We start from the raw sequence: 21853 nt of genomic DNA, 5'->3' as shown, positions 1-21853 counted from the left end.
AGTACACCGCACCGGCGGCTCCCCACGCCCCGCAAGCCCCTGCTTCTCCCTGAGCGGGAGGCAGCCCCCGCACGGCGGCGGGAGGGGCGGGCGGGCCCCGCCGCGGCCGCTCCCCCTCCCGCTCCTTCCGCACCTCCCGGCCGCCCGTGACCGGCAGCGGCGTTTCCGCCCGCCCCGGCTCCGCAGCGGGCGCGGGAGCTTCGTCCGTCCCTGCCGCCCCCGCAGCCCCGTCCTGTCCCGCGGCCCCGGCCGCAGCCGAGCGAGCAGGTGAGGCGCCGGGCGGGGGACGTGCGGGGGGGCTGGGGCGGCCGGCAGCGGGCCGGGGAGCCCGGAGGAGCTGCGGCCTTGGCGGGGTGAGGCCGGCCTCCGGCGGGGCGCAGGTTTGGGCAGGGGTGCTCGCCCGGGGGTGGAGGCGGTTTCTGAGGCGCGCAGCCCTGCGCATCCTCTGCCGGGTGGCTGGCGGCATCGCTGGCAGCGGCAGACCCCTCGGAAGAGCATGTGGGGTGCCCTGTAGTAAATAAACACCGAGCGTGCTCTGCTTTTACCTTTTGTCTCGTTACTTGTGGGTGAAGGTTGGTCAGACCTTGGAGGCGTAAGGTTTTAAGTTTTCTGTTAGAATTAAGTACCGCGATGCGGAATTACCTGTTGGCCTTTTCTCAGTTCCCGGGATGTACTTGGCCGTGAGTTTCCTGTACCAATAGCCAGTAAAGGGCACCATGTGGAAATGGGGGTCTGGCAGATCCCACTGCTTGTTCCACTGTGTGCCGATGATTAATTCCACGTATGCCGTGGGAAGAGAGAAGTTCCTAACGTTTTCACTCTAGTGCAGTTGTAATATTATGAACTTTAATCATCATCTCTTTATACAGTAAACCTGTTCTGTTTCTGGATGCAATCTAAATAGTAGGTTTTTCTGAATCCTGGGGCACTCACCCTACCCTTTTGTAAAGGTTATTTTAAAATATCTGTGATATCCTTTTTTTTTTTTTTTTTTAAATGGGGTGACTGCCACTGCATTTAGTAGCAGAGGCTGCCACCGTGTTGTGCGTGATGACATATTTCCTGTAATCTCCATTTTTACTCTCTATTGTAGCATTTTGTTTAGGTTGGTTGTTGTTGTGTTATTTTTAAATATGGTTGCATGCTGAGCTTCTGTTTCATCTTAGGCAGGTATTTCCTGTGCTGTTGTCTTCTGCAATAGTAGGATACAATTGACCGCGATTTGTCAAGAACCTGAGCAGGGGTTTTGGGAGAAGCTCTGTATGGTGCTAGGGCCCGGACAATACAGCCCTAAGCTCATTCCTTCTCTCCTGGTGGAGGTCTCCTTAGGCTTGAACTAAACCAGACTGTAACCTGGCACTGTTGTGACCCACAGATGGGATTTATAGGCAGGCATTGCTCCCCAGGATTAGTTCTGGGGCACGATGGGTTAATGATTGTTGAACACGTGACTCCCAAAAGCAACATATTAGTTTTCTCCCCCCTCAACTTGTGCAGGTAGTACAGTCTGACCTAAACAGCAGGTACTTCTTCCTTGCTCCTCTTAAAATGATAAAATAAAATATGCCAAAGATGGTGTCCAGGGAAGAAGGTGGGTCACTGCAAATCTACTGAAGGCAACAAGTGTTTGGAGCATATGTGTTCTGACAGAAGTCCAAGCTCTTTTTTTTTTTTTTCCTGGTCACTTTTCATGAGTAGACCATGCAAAGGGGTAATTGTTCCTTGACAGCAATAGCTGCTCTTACCCTAACAAATGTGAGCCAGTTTAAAATGATTGAGAGCTGCAGAAACAGTGCCAGCTGCCTGCTCTTGGTAGTAAATTTGGTCTCACTCTGTGCTGCCCTGACTTTGGTATCAGCAAAAGACAGCAAGGTTGGTCAAACTTTTGGAGTGAAGTGACCCAACTTTTTTTTTTGCTTTTAACAGTTTTCTTGCTTCAGCAGTAAAGTGTGAGCTTTTCTCCTTCCTGCTGTTTGTTTTGTCTTCTTTAGGCTGACAGGAGCTTACACATCTCTTCAACTCACAAAAAAATAAGTGGTAGCCATCAGATCTTTTGCTTTGTATCCACTAACCTACCTACCTCTTCTCTTTGTCCTTTACTCCTCTGACTTTCAGGACTAGAAAAGATGAAAGCAATCGACTACATTTACTATAGTTGTGTATCTCAAATTCAGCTGCCAGTTAAATACTAAATTCATTACTTACCATTCCATAACTTTTTTTTTCTTCTTGTTGGGGAATGAAATAAAACCGCAAATTTACTTTCTCACCTAGGTCTCTGGACGAAATGGGGAATGGATCAGTGAAACCCAAGCATCTGAGGCGGCCAGATAGACATGTAGCAAATCTCTCTATTGGCTGTGCTGGTAACCATAAGTTTTTGAAGGACCCAGGTCTAGGCATCAGTGTGATCAATGGGCAGGCTGAGGTTCTTTGCAGTAGGGTGCTTGAACTGGAAAAGGAGCTGAAGATAAAAGATCAAGAGTTGCAAGAGAGTCAAAGTCGTGTTGCTGAGCTTCAGGAACAACTTGCTGTGCAGACTAAGGTCATATCAGAACTCACCAAGGAACTACAGAGCAAGTGTATACAGTTGAACAAGCTGCAGGATGTTGTTACCACTCAAGGAGAGCACTCTCTTCAGCCTTCTCCATTTAAAGTGGCTTCAAGGATTCAAGTCTCTGCTGATAGGAGGAGAGGAGCCAAGGAAGGTGTATCTGCAGAGCCAACAACACAGCTATATGATTTGAACAGGCAAGCTACGTTTTCCTTTGAAAAAGCAAGAGTCCGAAAGGATTCCAGGTGAGTGCATTTCAGGGGGATTATATGCTTGTGTTACAAGGATATTACTTTTGTCACAATGATATCCTCTCTTCATGATAAACCAGGATTGAAGCATCCATCTTTTTATATAGGCTTTGTCACTGTGATAGTTAAATGCTAGTTGAGTTTGTGTGTAACTTTAATCAAGTATCATCTGTATCCCACAGGCTTCAGATGAAGAGTGGTGGGTAGCCTCTGTGTTTTAGTTGAGGAGACTCTTACGGTCTGGGGGATTTATCTTTACTGCCAGCTAAGTAGAGCCTAAGCTGCCTCTCAGGTTTAGGTTTGCCTAGGGCTTGCAGCTTAAGCTCTGCCCTGGAGCACTGATGAGCAGAAAGCTGGATGCCTTCACGTGGGTTCAGATTCTTATTCTTATAAGAATAGGTGGCTAGGGAGGGAGCAGGTGGCTGCAGCTCAGCTCTCCCAGATGCAGTATGGATGTTGATTCTGAGCTGTGTGCAAAGTTTGGCAGCCCAGTTTTAAGTAAGTATGGTGCAAAATATAATGAAATGTTTTGTATGGTGTGATTATCCTCTTAGCAGCTTCCTCCTGCTCTCCAGCTTCTGACAGTCATGGTGTAGGAATGTAATTTTACTTGCTCCTCTTTGAATGCAGTTATACTTCTAGCCTCTGTGAGAGCCAGAAATATCCATGGTCACAGCTGACCTTGTGGACAGAGGTATCGGACTTATATCCTTAAACATACCTTAGACCCTCTTTTACCTTGCAGTGTAGACATAACCTCTGTTTTAATATGTTGGTAGTCAGAATCTATCTGGACTTCAGCCAGCATCTTAAGTGCCTCAGATTTGTGGGGAGCTTTATTATTCTGTTAAGAATTCATGGTGTGTTTGAGTCTATACTGTAGTAGATCTGAGCATTACCAGACTTAATTTCTCATCCATCATGTCCAGCATTGCACATTAGAGGCTGTGTTGTGAACCAGAAAGGCTGCCTGAGTCACCATAAGGAGCTGAAATCTATGGCTAGCAATGTTTTTCCAGTGTAAGGGAACTGTATTAATGTTTTATCACAAGTATCTGGGAAATTTAAATAATTGTTTAAGAGTGTTCTATTTGTAATTACCTGTCTTTTCCTTGCCATGATCCTTGTACTGCAGTCCACCAGGTATTTTTCTAGGGTGCTTTCAGAGACGGAATTGTAACAGCACTGAGGAGCGAAGCAAAGAGAAAAGCCGGTTGATCAGCTAAGGGCATGTCGTGGTTTTGCTCGTGAGGGGGGGCCTAAGGTGGTAGCTTCTGTAGGAAACTGCTAGAAGTCGCTCCCCTTTGTTCAGTGGACTCGGCTGGGCCTAGGGCGGACCTGCTGCTGGCCAAGGCCGAGACAATTGGTAGCAGAATGTTCCGTGATAACGCCTCTGCGATAACGTATTTAAGAAGGGGAAAACAGAAAAAAAAAAGAGAGAAGAGAAGATGTGAAGAAGCTGAGAGGGGGCAGAGGCGCAGAGGGGGAGGCGCAGGCCTCATGGGCCTTGCAGGCCTCACCCTCTGGCCTCTCGCCAGGCAGCCGACTGGGCCCGACTCGGTCCAGCCCGGCTGCAAGAAGTGGAGAGGAGATGAGAAATGAATAAGATGTAAAAAAAAAAAAGATCCTGAGAGACATCTACCAGCCTGTTGTGAGGAACGGCTGCAGACGCCAAGGTCAGTTCAGAAGGAGGGGGAGGAGTAATGCGGCTCCTGGCCAAGATTCCCCTGCAGCCTGTGGTGACGACCATGGTGGAGCAGGTTGTTCCCCTGCAGCCCATGGAGGTCCACGGAGGAGCAGAGATCCACTTGGAGCCCGTGAAGGACCCCGTACCGGGGGAAGTGGATGCCTGAAGGCAGCTGTGGCCCGTGGAGGGCCCGCTGGGACAGCTGTTCTAGAGGGACTGCACCCGTGGAAGAGATGACCCACGCCGGAGCAGTTCCACGAAGGACTGTGGCCCGTGGGAGGGACCCCACGATGGAGCAGGGGAGGAATGTGAGGAGTTCTTCCCCCGACCATGAAGCAGCGGTGTGAAACAACTTATGATGAACTGATTGTAACCCCCATTCCCTCTTCCCCCCTGTGCCGCTCGGGAGGGGAAGGTGGTAGAGATAATGTTAAGCTTGGGAAGAGGGAGAGGTGGGGGGAGGTTATCTTGTTCTCTGTCTCATTATCCTGCTGTTTGTAGTAATAAATGAATAGTTTTCCCCAAGTCGAGTCTGTTTTGCCCGTGACGGTAACTTTAAGGATTTCTCCCTGTCCTTATCTCAAACCTCGAGCCGTTTTTCCTTATATTTTCTCTCCCTGTTCTCTCGGAAGGTGGGGGGAGTGAGAGAGAGACTGCATAGTCTGGTCCGATCGGGGCTGAACTACGACAGTGCAGCACAGACTTTGCCATTCAGAACAAAAGCAAGTATTGCAGCTTAAGCAATCTAGATGTAATGCTGATCATGTAATGAAAACAGAGCTAGAAATTTTCCTTCTTGATTCAGTGGCTCAGCACTTCTAAAAATATTTTCTTTTTTTTGTTGTATGCCATCCGGTTTTTTGTGTTTCTAAAAGATTTAGTGTAACGTAACAGGATAAAGGAGCAGTTCTCTTCCTTTTGCCTCCTTTCATCTTACAGTCTAGTTCAGAGCTTGTCATTGTTACTGCTAAGGCTCCCATAGATTCATAACTATTTAAAACACACAATTCCTAAATTTATTCTGATATTTACTGCTTCAGAAACAACTGAGTGCTTAAGTATGTACTGCATTGGCAGTAAGAGCACACCATCCTCCTCTCTTTTCCCACCATTTCCAGCTTTTCTATGATTCTGTTTGTACTTTTGTTTTCTTCTCTTCAATACTTGCACATTCATAGAATCACAGAATAGTTAGGGTTGGAAGGGACCTTTAAAGGTCATCTAGTCCAACTCCCCTGCAAGAAGCAGGGATATCTTCAATTAGATCAGGTTGCTCAGAGCCTCATCCAACCTGGCCTTGAATGTTTCCAGGGATGGGGCATCCACAGCTTCTCTGGGCAACCTGTTCCAGTGTTCTACCACCCTCATTGTAAAAAAATTTTTCATGATGCCCAGTCTGAATCTACCTCCTTCTAGTTTAAAACCATTACCACTTGTCCTATCACAACCAGCCCTACTAAAGAGTTTCTCCCCATCTTTCCTGTAGGCTCCCTTTAGGTACTGGAAGGCTGCTATAAGGTCTCCCCAGAGCCTCCTTTTCTGCAGGCTGAACAGCCCCAACTCTCTCAGGCTGTCCTCATAGGAGAGGCACTCCAGCCCTCTCATCATCTTCATGCCCCTCCTCTGGACCCTCTCCAACTTGTCCATGTCCTTCTTGTGTTGGGGGCTCCAGAACTGGACACAGTACTCCAGGTGGGGTCTCACCAAGGCAGAGCAGAGGGGGAGAATCATCTCCTTCGACCTGCTGGCCACACTCCTCTTGATGCAGCCCAGGATGCGGTTGGCCTTCTGGGCCGCAAGAGCACATTGTCGGCTCGTGTTGAGCTTCTTGTCCACCAGCACTCCCAAGTCCTTCTCCTCAGGGCTGCTCTGAATCCATTCTCTGCTCAGCCTGTATTTGTGCCTTGACTCACGTGCAGGACCTTGCACGTGGCCTGGTTGAACTTCATGAGGTTCACATGGGCCCACCTCTCTAGCCTGTCAAGGTCCCTCTGGGTGCCATCTCTCCCCTCCAGCCTGTCATCTGCACCACACAGCTTGGTGTTGTCGGTGAACTTGCTGAGGGTGCACTCTATCCCATTGTCCATGTCGCTGACAAAGATGCTACACAGTGCTGGTCTCAATACCAACTCCTGAGGAACGCCACTCTTCATTCTTGAATTTTAATTTAAATTATTGTCTTCCATGATGGCCATTAAACTTGAATTTGTCTGCTAATTATTGTTCTTAGAGTAAGTAATTTGAGAGTAAAGTGGAACTCATCATTTGTTTGATTGTCTAGGGAGTGTACCAACTCGGCCAGAGCAATTAGCATGAGAGAGTTTGCTGTATGTTCTGTAAAAAAAGAGAAGTTGCTCCTCAAACTTCAGTGCCAAATTAAATAATAACAATTTTGAATATGCAGTTGAATTTTCAAGTTTTAATACTAAAATATTAATTTAACATAAATGTATGACTTCTAACTGACTAAAGAACTCATGCAAAAACCTTTCATGGGAGTCAGGATTATGACTGAAGAAAAACATATCTTGCAGCAGCCCTGCAGGAAAATATTTGGGGATGCTGGTGGATGTTAAATGGAACACGAGGCAGCAACATGCACTTGCAACCCAGAAAGCCAACCACATCCTGGGCTGCATAAAAAGAAGCGTGGCCAGCAGGTCGAGGGAGGTGATTCTGCCTCTCTATTCTGCTCTGTAAGACCCCACCTGGAGTACTGCATCCAGTTCCAGAGCCCACAACATAAGAAGGACATGGACCAGTTGGAGGAGGGGCATGAAGATGATGAGAGGGGCTGGAGTGCCTCTCCTATGAGGACAGGCTGAGAGAATTGGGGTTGTTCAGCCTGGAGAAGATAAGCCTCCAGGGAGACCTTATGGCAGTCTTTCGATATATAAAGAGGGCTTAGAAGAAAGACAGAGAAGGACTTTTAACCAAGGCCTGTAGTGACAGGACCAGTGGCAACAGTTTTAAACTGAAATACGGTAGGTTAGATTGGGTAGGTAGGACAAGCATTTTTTACAATGAGGGTGGTGAGAACAGGTTGGAACAGGTTGCCCAGAGAAGCTGTGGATGCCCCATCCCTGGAAACATTCAAGGCCAGGTTGCATGGAGCTTTGAGTTATCTAGTAGTGTAAGATGTCCTTGCCTGTGGCATTGTGTTAGATGATCTTTTAAGGTCACTTCTAACCCAAATCATTCCATTCCCCCATCTTTTCCTCCATTATCTTACAGTTGTTGACTAGTAAATCATCAGAGGGCCTAGAATTAAGAAAAAGTGATTTCTAGGGTATCCTAAGTATTCAGTAGATCATTCCAAACATTAAAAGTTTATTTTCAAAGAATATTAAACTTATCTTGAACTTGATATTTTACCCAGTGTTTTTAAACTTAGTTTTTTGCAATTAACCATTTCCCAACTTTAGCTTTTGTCAGGAAATGAAGTGGCAGGCTTCCTGTGTTTTACATGTAGGTCCAAGAGCATGGTCCAGTAGTCAGGAAGACAATTAAATAGTGGCATATAGTCTTGTATTATTGGCATTACAGCAGGTGGGTTTTTTGTTGTTGTTATTGGGGGTTTTTTGGTGATGCTTTGTAGTCATGTAAAAGACAGGTCAGGCTAGTTTTGGTTTTATATACAGATTAGACCATCTACGAGAGTTTGTGTCTTTGAACCTTTGGCTAAGGTTCTGAAACTTAAATCTGTCTTATTAATGGGTACTTGTAATCTGCTTTACAGTGATCAAAGTGACTTTGTTCAAATATCTTTGAAAGATTAGACATCTTGGACTACAGTAAGCAAGTATGGGTCACCTGAGTTAATACATATGCAAGATACTAATGAAACCTCAATTTCTGTGGCACAATCAATTTTAAAAAATCTTGAAGATCATACGCAAAGTATTTGTCATTTGCAAGTTACCATTTTTTTCCTGCCACAGCCAGCTTAACATTAGATGCTGCTCTTAGACGTGAACAGAATGCTTTTTTAAATTAGTCTTACAAAAAATATATTTTGTAAACCAACATACAGTATAGTAACAGAGGGAAGAATTTGTGCCTTCTCCAACAAATAAATAACAGTGAAAGGTCTTGCTCAGACTTCTGAGGTGGGGGCAGATGCATCTTTTCATGAGATAGTGGCCAAAGTATCATTCGATCTTCCAAATACTGTGGAAACAGATGCGAAAAAAACACCACAAAATTGTTTTAGAAATAGCACTGCTATGCCTCTCAGTTAGTTAAGTGTGTGATACACATGCACTTGTTTAAGCCGGCATCACTCTGCTATTGAGACAAGAAGGTGCATACATTTGGTTTCCTTACCTGGGCTGTAAATACTGTAGTAGGTCAAATTTAGACAGTTAGCATACATGTAAGGACAAAGTCTAACCTCCACTGTCGACAGAATTCTGCCCACTGTAGTTAAAAAATACTGATCCTTTAGCCTAACGGTGTCTGTAGAAGTGTTTAGAGCAGCTGATGTAAGTAGCAACCCCCTCTTAGCAGAGAGGGGCTTCATGCAGCCCCACTTCTGAACAAGGCAATTGCACAGTGTTGCTACGCGGTTGTGAAAGGAGCTATTTTGGAGGAAGGGAAGCTCCATGGTATGTTCTTGAATTTGCACTGAATGCAGAGCGTTACTGGTCCCTTTTAGTAACATTTGTAAAACAAATGTTACTATTGTACTCTATGCGTTTAGCAGGGGTTTAAGTGCCATACTGCTGTTTGGAGTATCTCAGCATGAATGATTTTAATAAAGTTTTTAGAAGCTTTCAATGGTTCTTGATCTATCCTGTATGAATGGATATTTTCTCATGTATATATTTTATCTCTTGAGCTAGTTGGATAAATCCATCTCAGTTTCCCAAAACATGAGTTTTTCCTTAATGGGAGTTTAAGCATTGAAAATTTAACTAAAGCCTGAAGATTTTAGTTTGAACGTGGTATATGGAAGCAGATCTCTCTAACAAGTCTTTCAAATGGAAAAAAATTTAATCTCTTACCCTTTGCAGTGGTAAGAATCTAGGTGTCTCAGTATCTGTAGAACTTGGTTCTCAATTTTTCTATGTTCTTCCAGAGCATGCTGTCATGCTGCCTGTATCAAGACTCTTCCCATTATGAGCTCAGGATCATGACCCAGTTCTGTTATCAGCTGTAATTGGTTGAGGAAGAACTATCTTGGCATTGACATTGATGTCTTTTACCGGTTAATGCCAGCAGATAACCAAAAATCTCTGATTAGTAGCAGAAAGGTGTATTAAGAGAAAGCATTGCTCTGTAAAGTTTATGTTGTACTCCTGTACGTGTGAAATGACATCTATCTTATGATGGGAATAAATTCCCAACCCTGTTCACAAAAAGCCCTTCTTAGAGTGTCAAGTGCTATTTCTAGGGGTTGACTGGGAATATATTGAAGGGGCAAGGGGAACATTTCCACAAAAGCTAACAGCAGAGAGGGGAACAAAGCCTGGAGAAGTATACTATGGCAAAACTGGCCCCAGGTGGTGAAGAAAAGTTCTGCTAGTGGTGGGACCAAGAAATACCTCAACACCAGAACAGCTGTGTGGAGCTGTGCACCCCCTTTTTGCCTTTTAGTACTATTCGTCAGGACAGTGGCATGAGTACGGAATTAAATGTCTTCTGTCCTTTCAGGACATCTAGTTATTTCCAGCAGCAGTTCTCAGAAGTGGCACAGGTATAGGAGAAGCTGAGGAAAACAATGGAGAGAAAACTGTTAGATACTGTGCTGGATGCCCATGAAATGAGTAAGCAGCTGATTCAAGAGCCTGAGCCGTGGTTATGATACGTGTCCTTTGCTCTGTAGCCAGCTGCACTTTCTGAAAACAACATAGTCCCCTATTTTGTAGTTCTGGAAACTTTATTGCTCATTTTAAGTACCAGTTTATGAGCCATTACTGTATTTTATTGCAGTATTGTATGCATGAGGTAGGCTAGGGTGAATTAAATAAGCAAGGTTGTTTTTAGTGGAAAACTAAGTTAGAGTTTATATTCTAATAACCCTGTTGCTTTCAGCAGAAGCTAAGTTATGATCTCTATTTCTAAACACAATCCTCACCATAGCTACTTCATTTTATTTTTCTTGCCTCATCTCATTACCTTTACTTATTTTCAGTCATTATATGGCTAGTAACATTGTAAGTCTGCTTACTTGCCTTAAGTGATTGTTCATTCCTGGATTTTCCTCAGGAGATTTTCCCACGTAACCTAGTTTTGATGATAGCCTTGCTTTGTTTTATGAATACAAGCAAGAGTAGGCCTTAAATGCCTCAGAAAGCTCTTAGGGTGCTTATTTTGTTATGCAGCTTCCTTACACGTGCACATTAGGAACATGGGGACTTCAAGGCAGAATTTATCTTTCACTTCAGCAGTAACGGAAAACTACTCAGTAGGTCCATAAAAGCTCCATCAGTGCAGCAGTTGTTTAATTGCATTCATTTCTGGCATGGATTCAAGGCACTGCTTTATAGGAAGCCCTTGACCCAGAACATACCCAAGTCAATCAGAATTCATAGATTGCCCAGTATGTATGTATAGCCAGCTTTATCTCGGGTGGTTAGTCATTATTTATCCACTGTTGATTTTTCCACGTTTTCTTCTTAAAATCCAACCACTGGGCTCTTCCACCAGCAGCTCAAATGGACCATTCTTGCCTTTACAACTCACCTGTTTATTTATTTACTACTGCAAGAAAGGATGCAGAGGCTGTCTCAGGGAGCAGCAAGGACAGGGTGGTTCCACAAGAGTAAGTGAACCGAGGGTTACTACAACACAGACAATGCCCTCACTAACCAGGGGGGTCTGGGCAGGGTATGCAGAGCAGGGTTGTGATAGCAGGGTCCCCCAGGAGTCCCACAGAAGAAGAGATCGATCAGATGCATGCTCTAACCAAGAGACGGGAAAAAAAGTGCTTACAATATTGCGCCAATACCCATCCAGAAGACAAAACAAACAAAAAAATGTATTTCTATAACGTAGCTTAGACAAGAATTGAATGCCCAGACCTGAGCTTAGATAAAGTGTGTAGGCCAATGGGCAGAGGATGCATGGGTGGTGGTCCCAAGGGAGGCTGATCAGGGTGGTTAAGGCCTATTACTGCCCTCAGGGCCCTGACAGGCTAGTCCTTGGTCACTAACATGCCTACTATGCCTACCTTTTTTCTGACTTTTATGGATACCCTGAAGCTTTTCCAAAGACTTTAACAGAACAACTCGGGATGCCTGTAGGTTGCTATAGCATCACTGAAGTGTGATATAAGTTTATTTCCCTGAATGCTGAATTTCAGAAAGCAAAGAGGTCAGCATTAGTGGCTGCATACCTTTATCCACAAGCCCTTGTGTTATATTTTTACTTCTGATTATACCCTAAAAATTCCTAAAAGCAGTAGAGGAAAGGGCTTGCTTTGGGAAGATTCTCTCACGTCTGATAGTCCTTAAGGATACAGAGTGTATTTGGCATCCCACGTGAGCAGACTACTTCAGGATTTCTACTCAGGTAGGAGCATTTATGCTGTTTGCTGTCATCTGTACAAAGGAAGTGGGCACAGCAGAGGTAGGAAGAGTTTTGTAGGGAGGTGGACGGAGGGCCAAGAGCAGTGCAGGAGGGATCAACACTAACTCTCCACCTCCCCACACACCTATCCTGGATCTTGGACTTATTTTGTGAATTCTGGGATAGTATTCAACAGGTGCTCCGCAAACGGACCTTGTGATCATGTCCTGATTCTAAATTTGCTTAGTAGCTGTGAACAGGGAATGCCACAGGATCAATGGTATTTTGCAAGTGCAAGGGAAGTTCTCTGTAGTCATTTTTTTAATCACATTAATTTACAACTTACTTCGTCTTTCCCACCATCAATGTCTTCTAGCATTCTCCTAAGAAACAGCACTACCTGTTAGTCATGTTTTTGTGTACTTTTCTTTCCTTGCATGTTTCCTCCCCACAAAGGAGAAACTCTTGATGAGGTCTTAGTACTATCAGTGTTGACTTTAACCTTATTGCTGTCATTGGTGTTATGTTTTTGCTGGATGTTAGAAAAAATGTATTGGAATGTTAGAAAAGTGGACCTGATTTTATGACAAGTTGCCATTCCTGTACAGGCAGTGGTATGTGAAGACATACTTTTCACATTTCTTTCCTTCAGATAAGCAAGGCTGTGTAACTCAGTGATGCAATGGGGAAATAATATTGTGAGGAGCAGTGCAAAACTTTCTGGGGAGTGTGTCTTCTACTGGGAGCCTTTTTGTATCTAATGTGAAGCTTTCTGCAGGCAGGGCCACACAGGAGGAGAGAAGTCGTAGTGTGGCACAGCTAATGGGATGCATATTAATTGCAAGGATTAAAACATTTGTCAGTGGTACTGGTGATGTGTTAGAGATGAGAAGCATCATCTTGAGAGGAATGAATGCCTGGTGAATCATATATCCCAACCACGCTGGATCCTTTAAACTTTGGTTTTTTGTTTTAAACCAGTGAGAAGAAGCTTATCACAGATGCCCTGAATAAAAATCAGTTCTTGAAGAGACTGGAGCCTCACCAGATCCGAGATATGGTGGAATGTATGTATGAACGGACTTTCCAGCAAGGGAGCTATGTCATCAGACAAGGAGAGCCGGGCAATCACATTTTTGTGCTCAAAGGTGAATACTACTTACTTGTACAATGCACAAGTGCAAGAAACAGTAAAGTAATTTTGAAGTCTTTGCAGGAAACCGCAATGATAATGTTTGTGCTCTTAAATAATTTATGCAGGCCCTGCTGAGAGCAATGCAGGTTTTTCCTGTGACTTTTATGAAACCAAATGAGAGCAACAAAAAGCACCTTAGAAACTTGAACCTTGATTGAATGCAGTTTGCTGACGTCTTTCATTTCTGAAAGCCTAGAGACAAGCAAATCCTTTCTGTTGTAGGTACAGCCAACTCTTTCTTCTTCAAAGGAAGAGCAGGTATAATTTAAAATATAAAAAAATGGTGAAACCACTTCTGAAATAAACTTACTTTTCAACATTCATGAGAGCTTATGCCAATTTTCTGTGTATGGCAAATTGAGAGATGAGGTCTGAGTTTACTGTTCTCAAAGCTTATTTTTTTTTTCTTAAAAAAAGCAGCTATTTGTTTTTTCTGGAAAAAAAAAACTCCAACAAAACAAAAAACAGGTTTTAGAATAAGAAGATTTTTCTAAAATAATGTCAACAGGCCTGAAGTAATATCATTACAGTCATCTGTGCTGACTGCTACCATGCTTACACTCAAATTACGGATCAGCCATAGTAGAGCCCAAGTTTAACAACTGAAAGTTGCTCCTAACAGTAACACTCTCTTTCATCATCTCATTAAAAATAAAAAATAAAAAAATCAGTATTTGTGATTAATTTGTATACTTCATCAATTCTGGACCACTAGAAGGCCCAGAGGCTCAAATGAATTAGAGTTCATGCTATAGGGAATATGTTCTGTTGAGGCAGCAATATTTAAACCACGAGCATACTGGTATATGTTGGAAAGCACATCTTCTGTCTTCCTATGGATGAGTTAGTTTGAAAAAATGATGGTAGCTGTGTTAGGATAACATAGATTTAAAAATAATAATCTCTACTGGTTTGTATGTATGTTTCAAAGCACTATTTGCATCATTGCTCCCATTCCTGTGTTCCAGGAAGTGGCGAACCCAGAAATATATTGATTTGTTTTCCCTTCAGTCTGTGCAGTTAAGCTCAGTTTTAATACCTATTATCCTGATGATTTTTGACAGAGGGCATTCTGGAAGTCTTTCAGCAGAGTAAACTACTCTCCTCAATACCTGTGTGGACAGCATTTGGTGAACTTGCCATTTTATACAACTGCACACGGACAGCCTCTGTGAAAGGTACCTAAGGTTTCTTATAACAACGTTGCTCAAAATGAAAGCTGTGTACTTTTATGAGGTCCCTGTTATATCCAGAGTTTCTTTGAAGTTTTCATTTATAGATGTCTGCATGTCCTGATTATCTACAGTAAGCTCATGTTTCCTTCCTTGAGTTCTTTCTACTTGGGAACTCTAATAATGCTATGCCATTAATATAATTCCATCTCTAGCATGACCTTTGATAAAAATGAGGCATCTCCGAAGCGTGCTGGTTAGCCAGATCTGTACTAAACTAACTGCTAAGGAAGGATTATGTTTTAATGTTGAATGACTTAGTAGCAGTGATGGTCTTTGGCTCTTACATTCTTGTGTCAAATGCAACCCTGAGTCTGAAATTACAGTGAATTTGAAAATATATTAGAACCATGACATTTTTACTAGAGCAGATAAAGCCTAATTCAAGAGGGAATAAAATGTGTAGGAATTAGTTGCTATTGTACTTATTTTAGTTCTGTATCATTAAGTTACTGAGTCTTGCCAAGGTCCATTTGCATCTGGCATTTGTGACCAGCACTCAGCAGATTTGAATTTGATGTTGCTCTGATAAAAATATCCCTCTTCCTGCATAAGAGTGGGTATTCATCCATTAAGTATCCCATGATTCCTTTTCTAACCTAGCATAATTATTCTGTGACAGACCACTAAGTGATTAAATATCATTAAATTCATCAGTTTTCCAGTCTCCACCATTCCATAAATATTGCTTGTGTTTCAAGGCCAATTTCTGTTCTTGTCTAAATCTGCAGGAACTTTGAACCAGCAGTAAGTATGAAGAGTTTATGTTGACTTAAAAAGGAGCACATGGAATACACTGAGTTGTGGTTAGCTTTAAAAACTTCTAGTCTTTCTTCCTGCACCCGGTTTAAGCACTTAATCATTCCTGGCTGTGCAGATGGAAGTTATTACATGTAATCTGTTTTTGTTGCTGCCTGATAAACAGAACAGCATCAATAACGTGAATATTTTTCTTACTAGCATGCTGTTCTGCTTGCATATGTTCCAAATTTTTCTTTTTTTGCCTGCTGTATAGTATTAGCATTATGAAGTAGTATTTCTGCATAGTAAGATGTCATGCTGCTTTAAACCATTGTTAATATTAATTGGTTTTGAGGTAGGACAAGAGGTGCCCAATTATGGACAAGAAAGTGTTTTAATACTTAAAATCACTGCAGAAACCCGCCCCTCCCCAATAGCTCTCCTCTGTTTCTTGTGGAGGAAGAGCAGTACAATGCCCTAACTGAGCATGACTAGTAAATACATATGTGAAAACCCTTTCTTGATGTTGGATCTAGTGACACGCTCTGTCTGTCGTCTTTGAAAACTGACAAGTGAAGGACTTAAGCCAGACAGCATTTCAGTTGCTGCGGCTACCCAGCAGCATCTTTACATGCAGTAGCTGTATTTGAAATTGGGGACGTGATTTACTCCTGTGTTTCTGAATATCTCCTTCTCTGTCTCATCTTTGAGATTACAGGCTTTTTTCTAGCTACATAATTGCTTTATTTAGTTAAGATGCCAGATACAGGAAATGCATTCGCGATAGCTTGGGTACTTGGATACATATTTTATTCAGGCAAGGTAAACTGAGAGATGTTATTTAGGAGAAAAACAAAACCAAAGCAATACCTTTGTTCTCCCTTCCAGCATCCAAAAATATTTTTTGAGCTATTTTGATAAATGGCAGTTAAGAGCATATGTGTATATCAGGGTTAAGTGCAAAGACCAATGATTGTGCATAATTTTAAACCTGGCATTTTCCTTTCCTGTAAAAATGATTCTGTTTATGATAAATAGAGGAAAATAATTGCTCTAATTTTTTTTTTTTCTGTAGCTTTCCATTATCCCAGAGAAACCAGTTTGTTCCTTCTTATGACAGAAAGAAAACTGCTGAATATGGTGTAGCATCTTTTAAAAGAAGAGTTTAAATTAAATAGAATCATCTTATTTTGCATAAAAGAATTAAAAGTGTAATGTGTTCTGTTGTGTTCTGATTGCACACAGAGGCCACTTAGTGATTTGCATCTTTGATGCTGGATCTTATGCATACTTACTATATTAATATTTTGATCACCTTTTGAAAGATAATAATATTTTTATTACCCTTTATTCCCTTATATAATGGCTACATTGGAGGAAAACTGTATGAGGATTACAGGATTAAATGTATTTCTTTACCTCTGTTATTTCTGTCTTATTGCATATCTCACATTTGCCTGTATTCTGAATTAGAGATGGATCCAAGCCATGATATTCAACATTTACCTCATAAATTTTGAAAAACTCCAGCTAAGTTTTTGTTTCTTTCAAATCAGCTCCTTTGCAGGTTACATTGCAGCTTTTGAGTGCAATGACTGTCCATGATTAGGAGTAGATCTTCACAAGCCTTCAGCCCTGTTTGTGCTCATAGTAAATGGGTAGGTTTTCAAGGTTACTCAGCCTGTGGAGTTGCATGGGAAGTGCTCCGTGGAGGAACCGTTTGGAAATCTATGCCTTACTTCAGTGAGCATTGTTTGAGAGGGAGCTGAATTATTTTAAAAGTCTGATTGCGGTGCTGGATATTGAAAATTTGACCTTGGGCATTTTGAAAGAGCTAGTCTGTCTGTACCATGAACTGATACTGTGATATCTTCCATCAAATAATTGAGAAACATTGTTGATTTGGTTGATTTTTTTTTTTTCTTAAAGCAATCACCAATGTTAAAACATGGGCACTGGACAGAGAAGTGTTTCAAAATATCATGAGAGTGACAGCACAAACAAGACAAGAGCAATACAGAAACTTCCTTAGAAGGTAAATATAATACATTTATATTTCTACTACTGTTTGGGCTGCTTCCTAAGGTGCACAACAATACTGCACCTGTTTTAGAGAGAGAAAGAGGTGCTCTTCATGCAAAGGGCCTCAAAAACCTGAATATTTACCTCTCTTGATTCTTTTAGGATTCACAAAATCATTTTTCTCATTTTGCTTGGTTTTCTCCTGTATTACATTAGGAAAAAGCAATAGGTGCTTGAATGCTTTTAAGTAATAGAAAAAATGTATAGGAAGCTTAAATGGCTAGAAGTTACAACAGTATATTAAATAAATAGAGTTAAATAAATCCTCCAACTAGAAGTTAATTGCTGCTGGAGTAGATTAAGGAACATTCCTCATCCCTTGGAGACTTGAATATGAAAACTGCACGTCTCTCTCAATTTATGAACTAATTCCAATATAAATTACTAGGAAATCTACAGAGAGTAGAATAATTCCCTCTCCTGCAAGGAACACAGAGTCGTACAATGCTTTTCCTTAGGAAGAAGGTCAAAATAGAGGTTCCAAACCATAATTAGCTGATTTCATATTTTCTTTCTTTAACCTGACCAACCTGATTTTCTACGACCAGCTGACTCACCTAGTGGATAACGAGAAGGCTGTGAATGTTATCTACTTGGATTTTAGAAAAGCCTTTGATACCGTCTCTCACAGCATTCTCCTAGAGAAACTGATGGCTCATGGCTTGCACAGGTGTACCCTACAATGGATTAAAAACTGGCTGGATGGTTAAGCCCAGAGAGTGGTGGTGAACAGAGTTAAATCCAGTTGGCAGCCGGTCACAAGCGGGGTTCCCCAGGGCTCAGTGCTGGGCGCAGTGCTGGAACAAGTTCTGTTTAATATCAACTGTCTGCATGAGGAGATTGTGTGCTCCCTCAGTAAGTTTGCAGATGACACCAAGTTGGGTGGGAGTGTCAATCTCCTCAAGGACAGGAAGGTTCTGCAGAGGGATCTGGACAGGCTCAGTTGGCCGAGGTGAACTGGGTGTGTGTAAGGTTCAACAAGGCCAAGTGCCGGGTCCTGTACTTTGGTCACAACAACCCCATGCAATGATACAGGCTTGGGGGAGAGTGGCTGGAACGCTGCCCGGCAGAAAGGGACCTGGGGGTGCTGATTGACAGTTGACTGAACATGAGCCAGCAGTGTGCCCAGGTGGCTAAGGAGGCCAACAGCATCCTGTCTTGCATCAGGAACAGTGTGGCCAGCAGGAGTAGGGAAGGGATTGTGCCCCTGTACTTGGCACTGGTGAGGCCGCACCTTGAATACTGTGTGCAGTTTTGGGCCCCTCAGTACAAGAAGGATGTTGAGTTGCTGGAGCGTGTCCAGAGAAGGGCAATGAAGCTGGTGAGGAGTCTGGAGAGCAGGTCTTTTGAGGAGTGGCTGAGGGAACTGGGATTGTTTAGTCTGGAGAAGAGGAGGCTGAGGAGAGACCTCATTGCTCTCTACAACTACCTGAAAGGAGGTTGTAGGCAGGTGGGTGTTGGTCTCTTCTCCCAAGTAACTTGTGATAGGACAAGAGGAAATGGCCTCAAGTTGCAGCAGGGGAGTTTTAGGTTGGATATTAGGAAAAATTTCTTTACTGAAAGAGTTGTGAGGCACTGGAACAGGCTGCCCAAGGAGGTGGTGGAGTCACCATCCCTGGAGGTGTTCAAAGAACGTGTAGACATAGCACTTCAGGACACGGTTTAGTGGATATGGTGGTGTTAGGTTGATGGTTGGACTTGATGATCTTGGAGGTCTTTTCCAACCTTAAAGATTCTATGATTCTATGCTGAGTACATAAAGTGGGTTCAGCACTAGGGGACAGAATCGCCACTCAGGAGTGGGCTGGGCACCAGGTTCCAGGCAGTGAGCAGATTGTACTGTGAATCACATGCTTAGTACATTCTATTATTGCTATTGTATTTTGTTTTTTCTTGTTTTCTCTTCCTTTGCTATCCTGTTAAGCTGTTTTTACCCCAACCCATGAGTTTTGCCTTTCTTTTTCCCAATTTTCCTCCCCATCCCACTGGGGAACGGGGCAGAGTGAGCGAGCAGCCACATGGTACTTAGTTGCCAGCTGGAGCTAAACCACAACAATAGATGAGAAGAGGTCATTTTTAAAGTGTTAATGATAACTATTTTGTCCGTTTGTTTGTTTTGTATTTGTGTTTTCTGGAAGTGTATCCCTGCTGAAAAACTTACCTGAAGATAAATTAACCAAGATCGTGGACTGCCTGGAGGTGGTAAGATACTGTTAAGTTTTTCTAATAGTTTTCAGCAAGCTTTCAAAATAACAAGGAAGAATAAATAAGTAAAAATGAAGACAAAAAACAACCAAGCTTTTTTTAATATGACTGGTTTTGGAGTGGTCAGAGTGGAACTCCAGTTTGGCAGCAAATAATAACATTTAGTGGCATAAAAGTAAGTTATATCTTTGGCGTCAAGGAGTCAAGCAAGTCGGTAAGAGGATCTATAATCTAGGCTTTATTACAATTAAGCACAAAGTTACTGTCCAGGTCTCTGACTGTTTTTTGGTAATCACACTTCACCTGTTTGCGGTGTGGATGTGTAATACTTTTATATGCCTTGGACCACATACACTGCAAAATATAAAGGAAAAAGGCCTTACGATTTCAACATATGAAACCAGCAAAATATCTGTATGTCTTAGGACTGCATCTGCCAGCAGCCTTTGGAGGTAAAGGCTTGATAAATACTCATAGCTGTGACGTTTTCCAAGAGTAGTGGTAGCTATTAATGCTTTTTGTATAGGGAAAGTCTGTAGGAACTCCAGTCTTGGAACAGTTCTGCAGATGGAGAACAAAAGTTCCTCAGAAAACTATGAGCCTCAGTCCCTATGAGTCAGAGGAGGCAGACAGAGTGATGCACAGCCATAGCACAAGGGCGTGAGGTGATCATGGTGTTGATTATGTGAAATGGCAAATGGCCTTAGCCCAGCAGTATCCTAAGCAGTGACTTTTTTTTTTCTGTTGGGATTCCTGGCAAGGGAGAACTTTTAGGAAACACTTGGAGGAGAAGAAATGAGGTGGTTTTTTATGAGGAACCACAGATCACAAAGCTGAAAGTTAACATTGAAAAAATGCTTGATTGAAAGTTAAACACTTAGGTAATGAAGGCAGAGTTCCTTAGCAGAGATACAAAAGTTGATGCTTTGATAGCTTGCAGTGGATGATTTAGACATTCCCACTAAGGTGTCAAGCCCAAAATTACTTCTGGAAATTAGATTTTTATTTAAAAGTCTTCTAAGAGCTTTTGATATTTTTTTCCCCTAGTTTTCCTCTGCTTCGTAAGGATGATACCAGTGTCAATATTTTTAAAACAAATAATGTGCTGCTGCATTAAGATACATTACAGATTGGCCATGAAGCTTTATATAGTGGAATACTTGCCTATTAATATGGGTTGCAACATATGCAGGAGATAGGAAATTCAATATCAATGGAACATCCAGATGTATTAAGATTCTGCATAGCAATCAGAATTTTCAAAGAGGCTAATGATATATTGGACAATATTGTCCCTCTCTTCCCCCACAACAGGAGTACTATGATAAGGGAGATTATGTTATTCGGGAAGGAGAAGAAGGAAATACCTTCTTTATAATAGCAAAAGGAAAGGTAAGATATAATAAATCTAACTTATAAAGTAACATTACAAACATCTGTATTTCAAAAGCTACCTGGAGGGGTGTGGTCTTTCCTAAAATCTGCACAGAGTTTTTGAGGAAGCTGTTAAATTCACAGTACTGTGACAAAAGCCTGGAGCACTGTTTCAGAAATTTCAAGGAGACTAATTTTCATTTACAATGAACCCATGTTATATTGTTTGAATTGTAATGTAATTTAAGTATGTCCTGAAGCCTCTTGATACAGTAGTGGAGATGTAAATACAATTTTTTGTTAATGAGATTTAATCCTATGTCTTCTCCTAGATGTTTCAATTCTGCTGGGCAAAACATAGATTTGAGAAATATCTAACAAATATTGGAGTCCTAGAATGGCCTAAGAAAGGTGTAGAATGGTCTGAGAATGGCCTTCTAGCTGACTCAGGGTCTATTCCTTTCACTTGATAGTCCCAGAGGAGTAAGGCAGCAGCCTTTCTCCATCAGCTGTTGTGTTGTAGGCCGACCCAGGACTCCAATGAATCAAATCAGGAGAATTTTCATCAATAAACTTCCGGTAGGGATTTCAAGTTTTCAAAATGTGTCTGTGTTTGGAGAAATTCTGGTTTGGTTTTCGCTAATGGGTGTGGGCATCAGCAGAATGTGTGTTACTGGGGAAGCAGAGTTTCATGAGCGAGAAAATGTTAGTTCTGGAGGCTATCTGTTTAGATGAGAAGACAAAAAGCTTATATGATGCCTGCCCACTGTGGGAACTGAAATATTTTTTCCGTTTTTAATTAAAATGCTATTTATTTCACTCCGTTTTAAGAGGTATGAGGAGAAAATGTGGGGGGGGGGCAGTAATGAATATATTCATTTTTCCATATCTCAGCAAAAATCAGAGAGGTGTCAGAGAATGTTTCATGGTTTTAATTTTTGAGAGGAGGGAGTAATTACATATATTTGTAACTCTTTCTGCAGCATTGTTGAGTTTAAGACAGTTATGAAATACACAGAA

At 42.2% G+C, this 21853-nt stretch overlaps 1 protein-coding gene across 4 annotated transcripts in view; it reads left to right on the top strand.

Annotated features, from left to right (window-relative positions):
- The first annotated feature begins 2287 nt into the window (after nt 1-2287).
- Nucleotides 2288-21853, top strand: part of PRKG2 (protein kinase cGMP-dependent 2) — a 30467-nt gene continuing 10901 nt past the window's right edge. For 2 of the 4 annotated variants that reach the window (XM_086746641.1, XM_086746638.1), the window contains exons 1-7: nt 2288-2376; nt 2443-2799; nt 12986-13152; nt 14264-14377; nt 17102-17207; nt 19393-19456; nt 20774-20851. In XM_086746641.1, coding sequence (XP_086602767.1) covers nt 2288-2376; nt 2443-2799; nt 12986-13152; nt 14264-14377; nt 17102-17207; nt 19393-19456; nt 20774-20851 — 975 coding nt within the window. Of the gene's footprint in view, nt 2800-12985; nt 13153-14263; nt 14378-17101; nt 17208-19392; nt 19457-20773; nt 20852-21853 lie in introns of all 4 variants that reach the window. The other 2 variants (XM_086746640.1, XM_086746637.1) reach the window with 2 other exon arrangements.

The sequence above is a fragment of the Chlamydotis macqueenii genome, chromosome 4, assembly GCF_036417535.1.
Source record: "Chlamydotis macqueenii isolate bChlMac1 chromosome 4, bChlMac1.mat, whole genome shotgun sequence".
NCBI lineage: Eukaryota > Metazoa > Chordata > Aves > Otidiformes > Otididae > Chlamydotis > Chlamydotis macqueenii.
The sequence above is the reverse complement of the archived record's forward strand: the minus strand, read 5'-3'. Positions and strand labels throughout refer to the sequence as shown.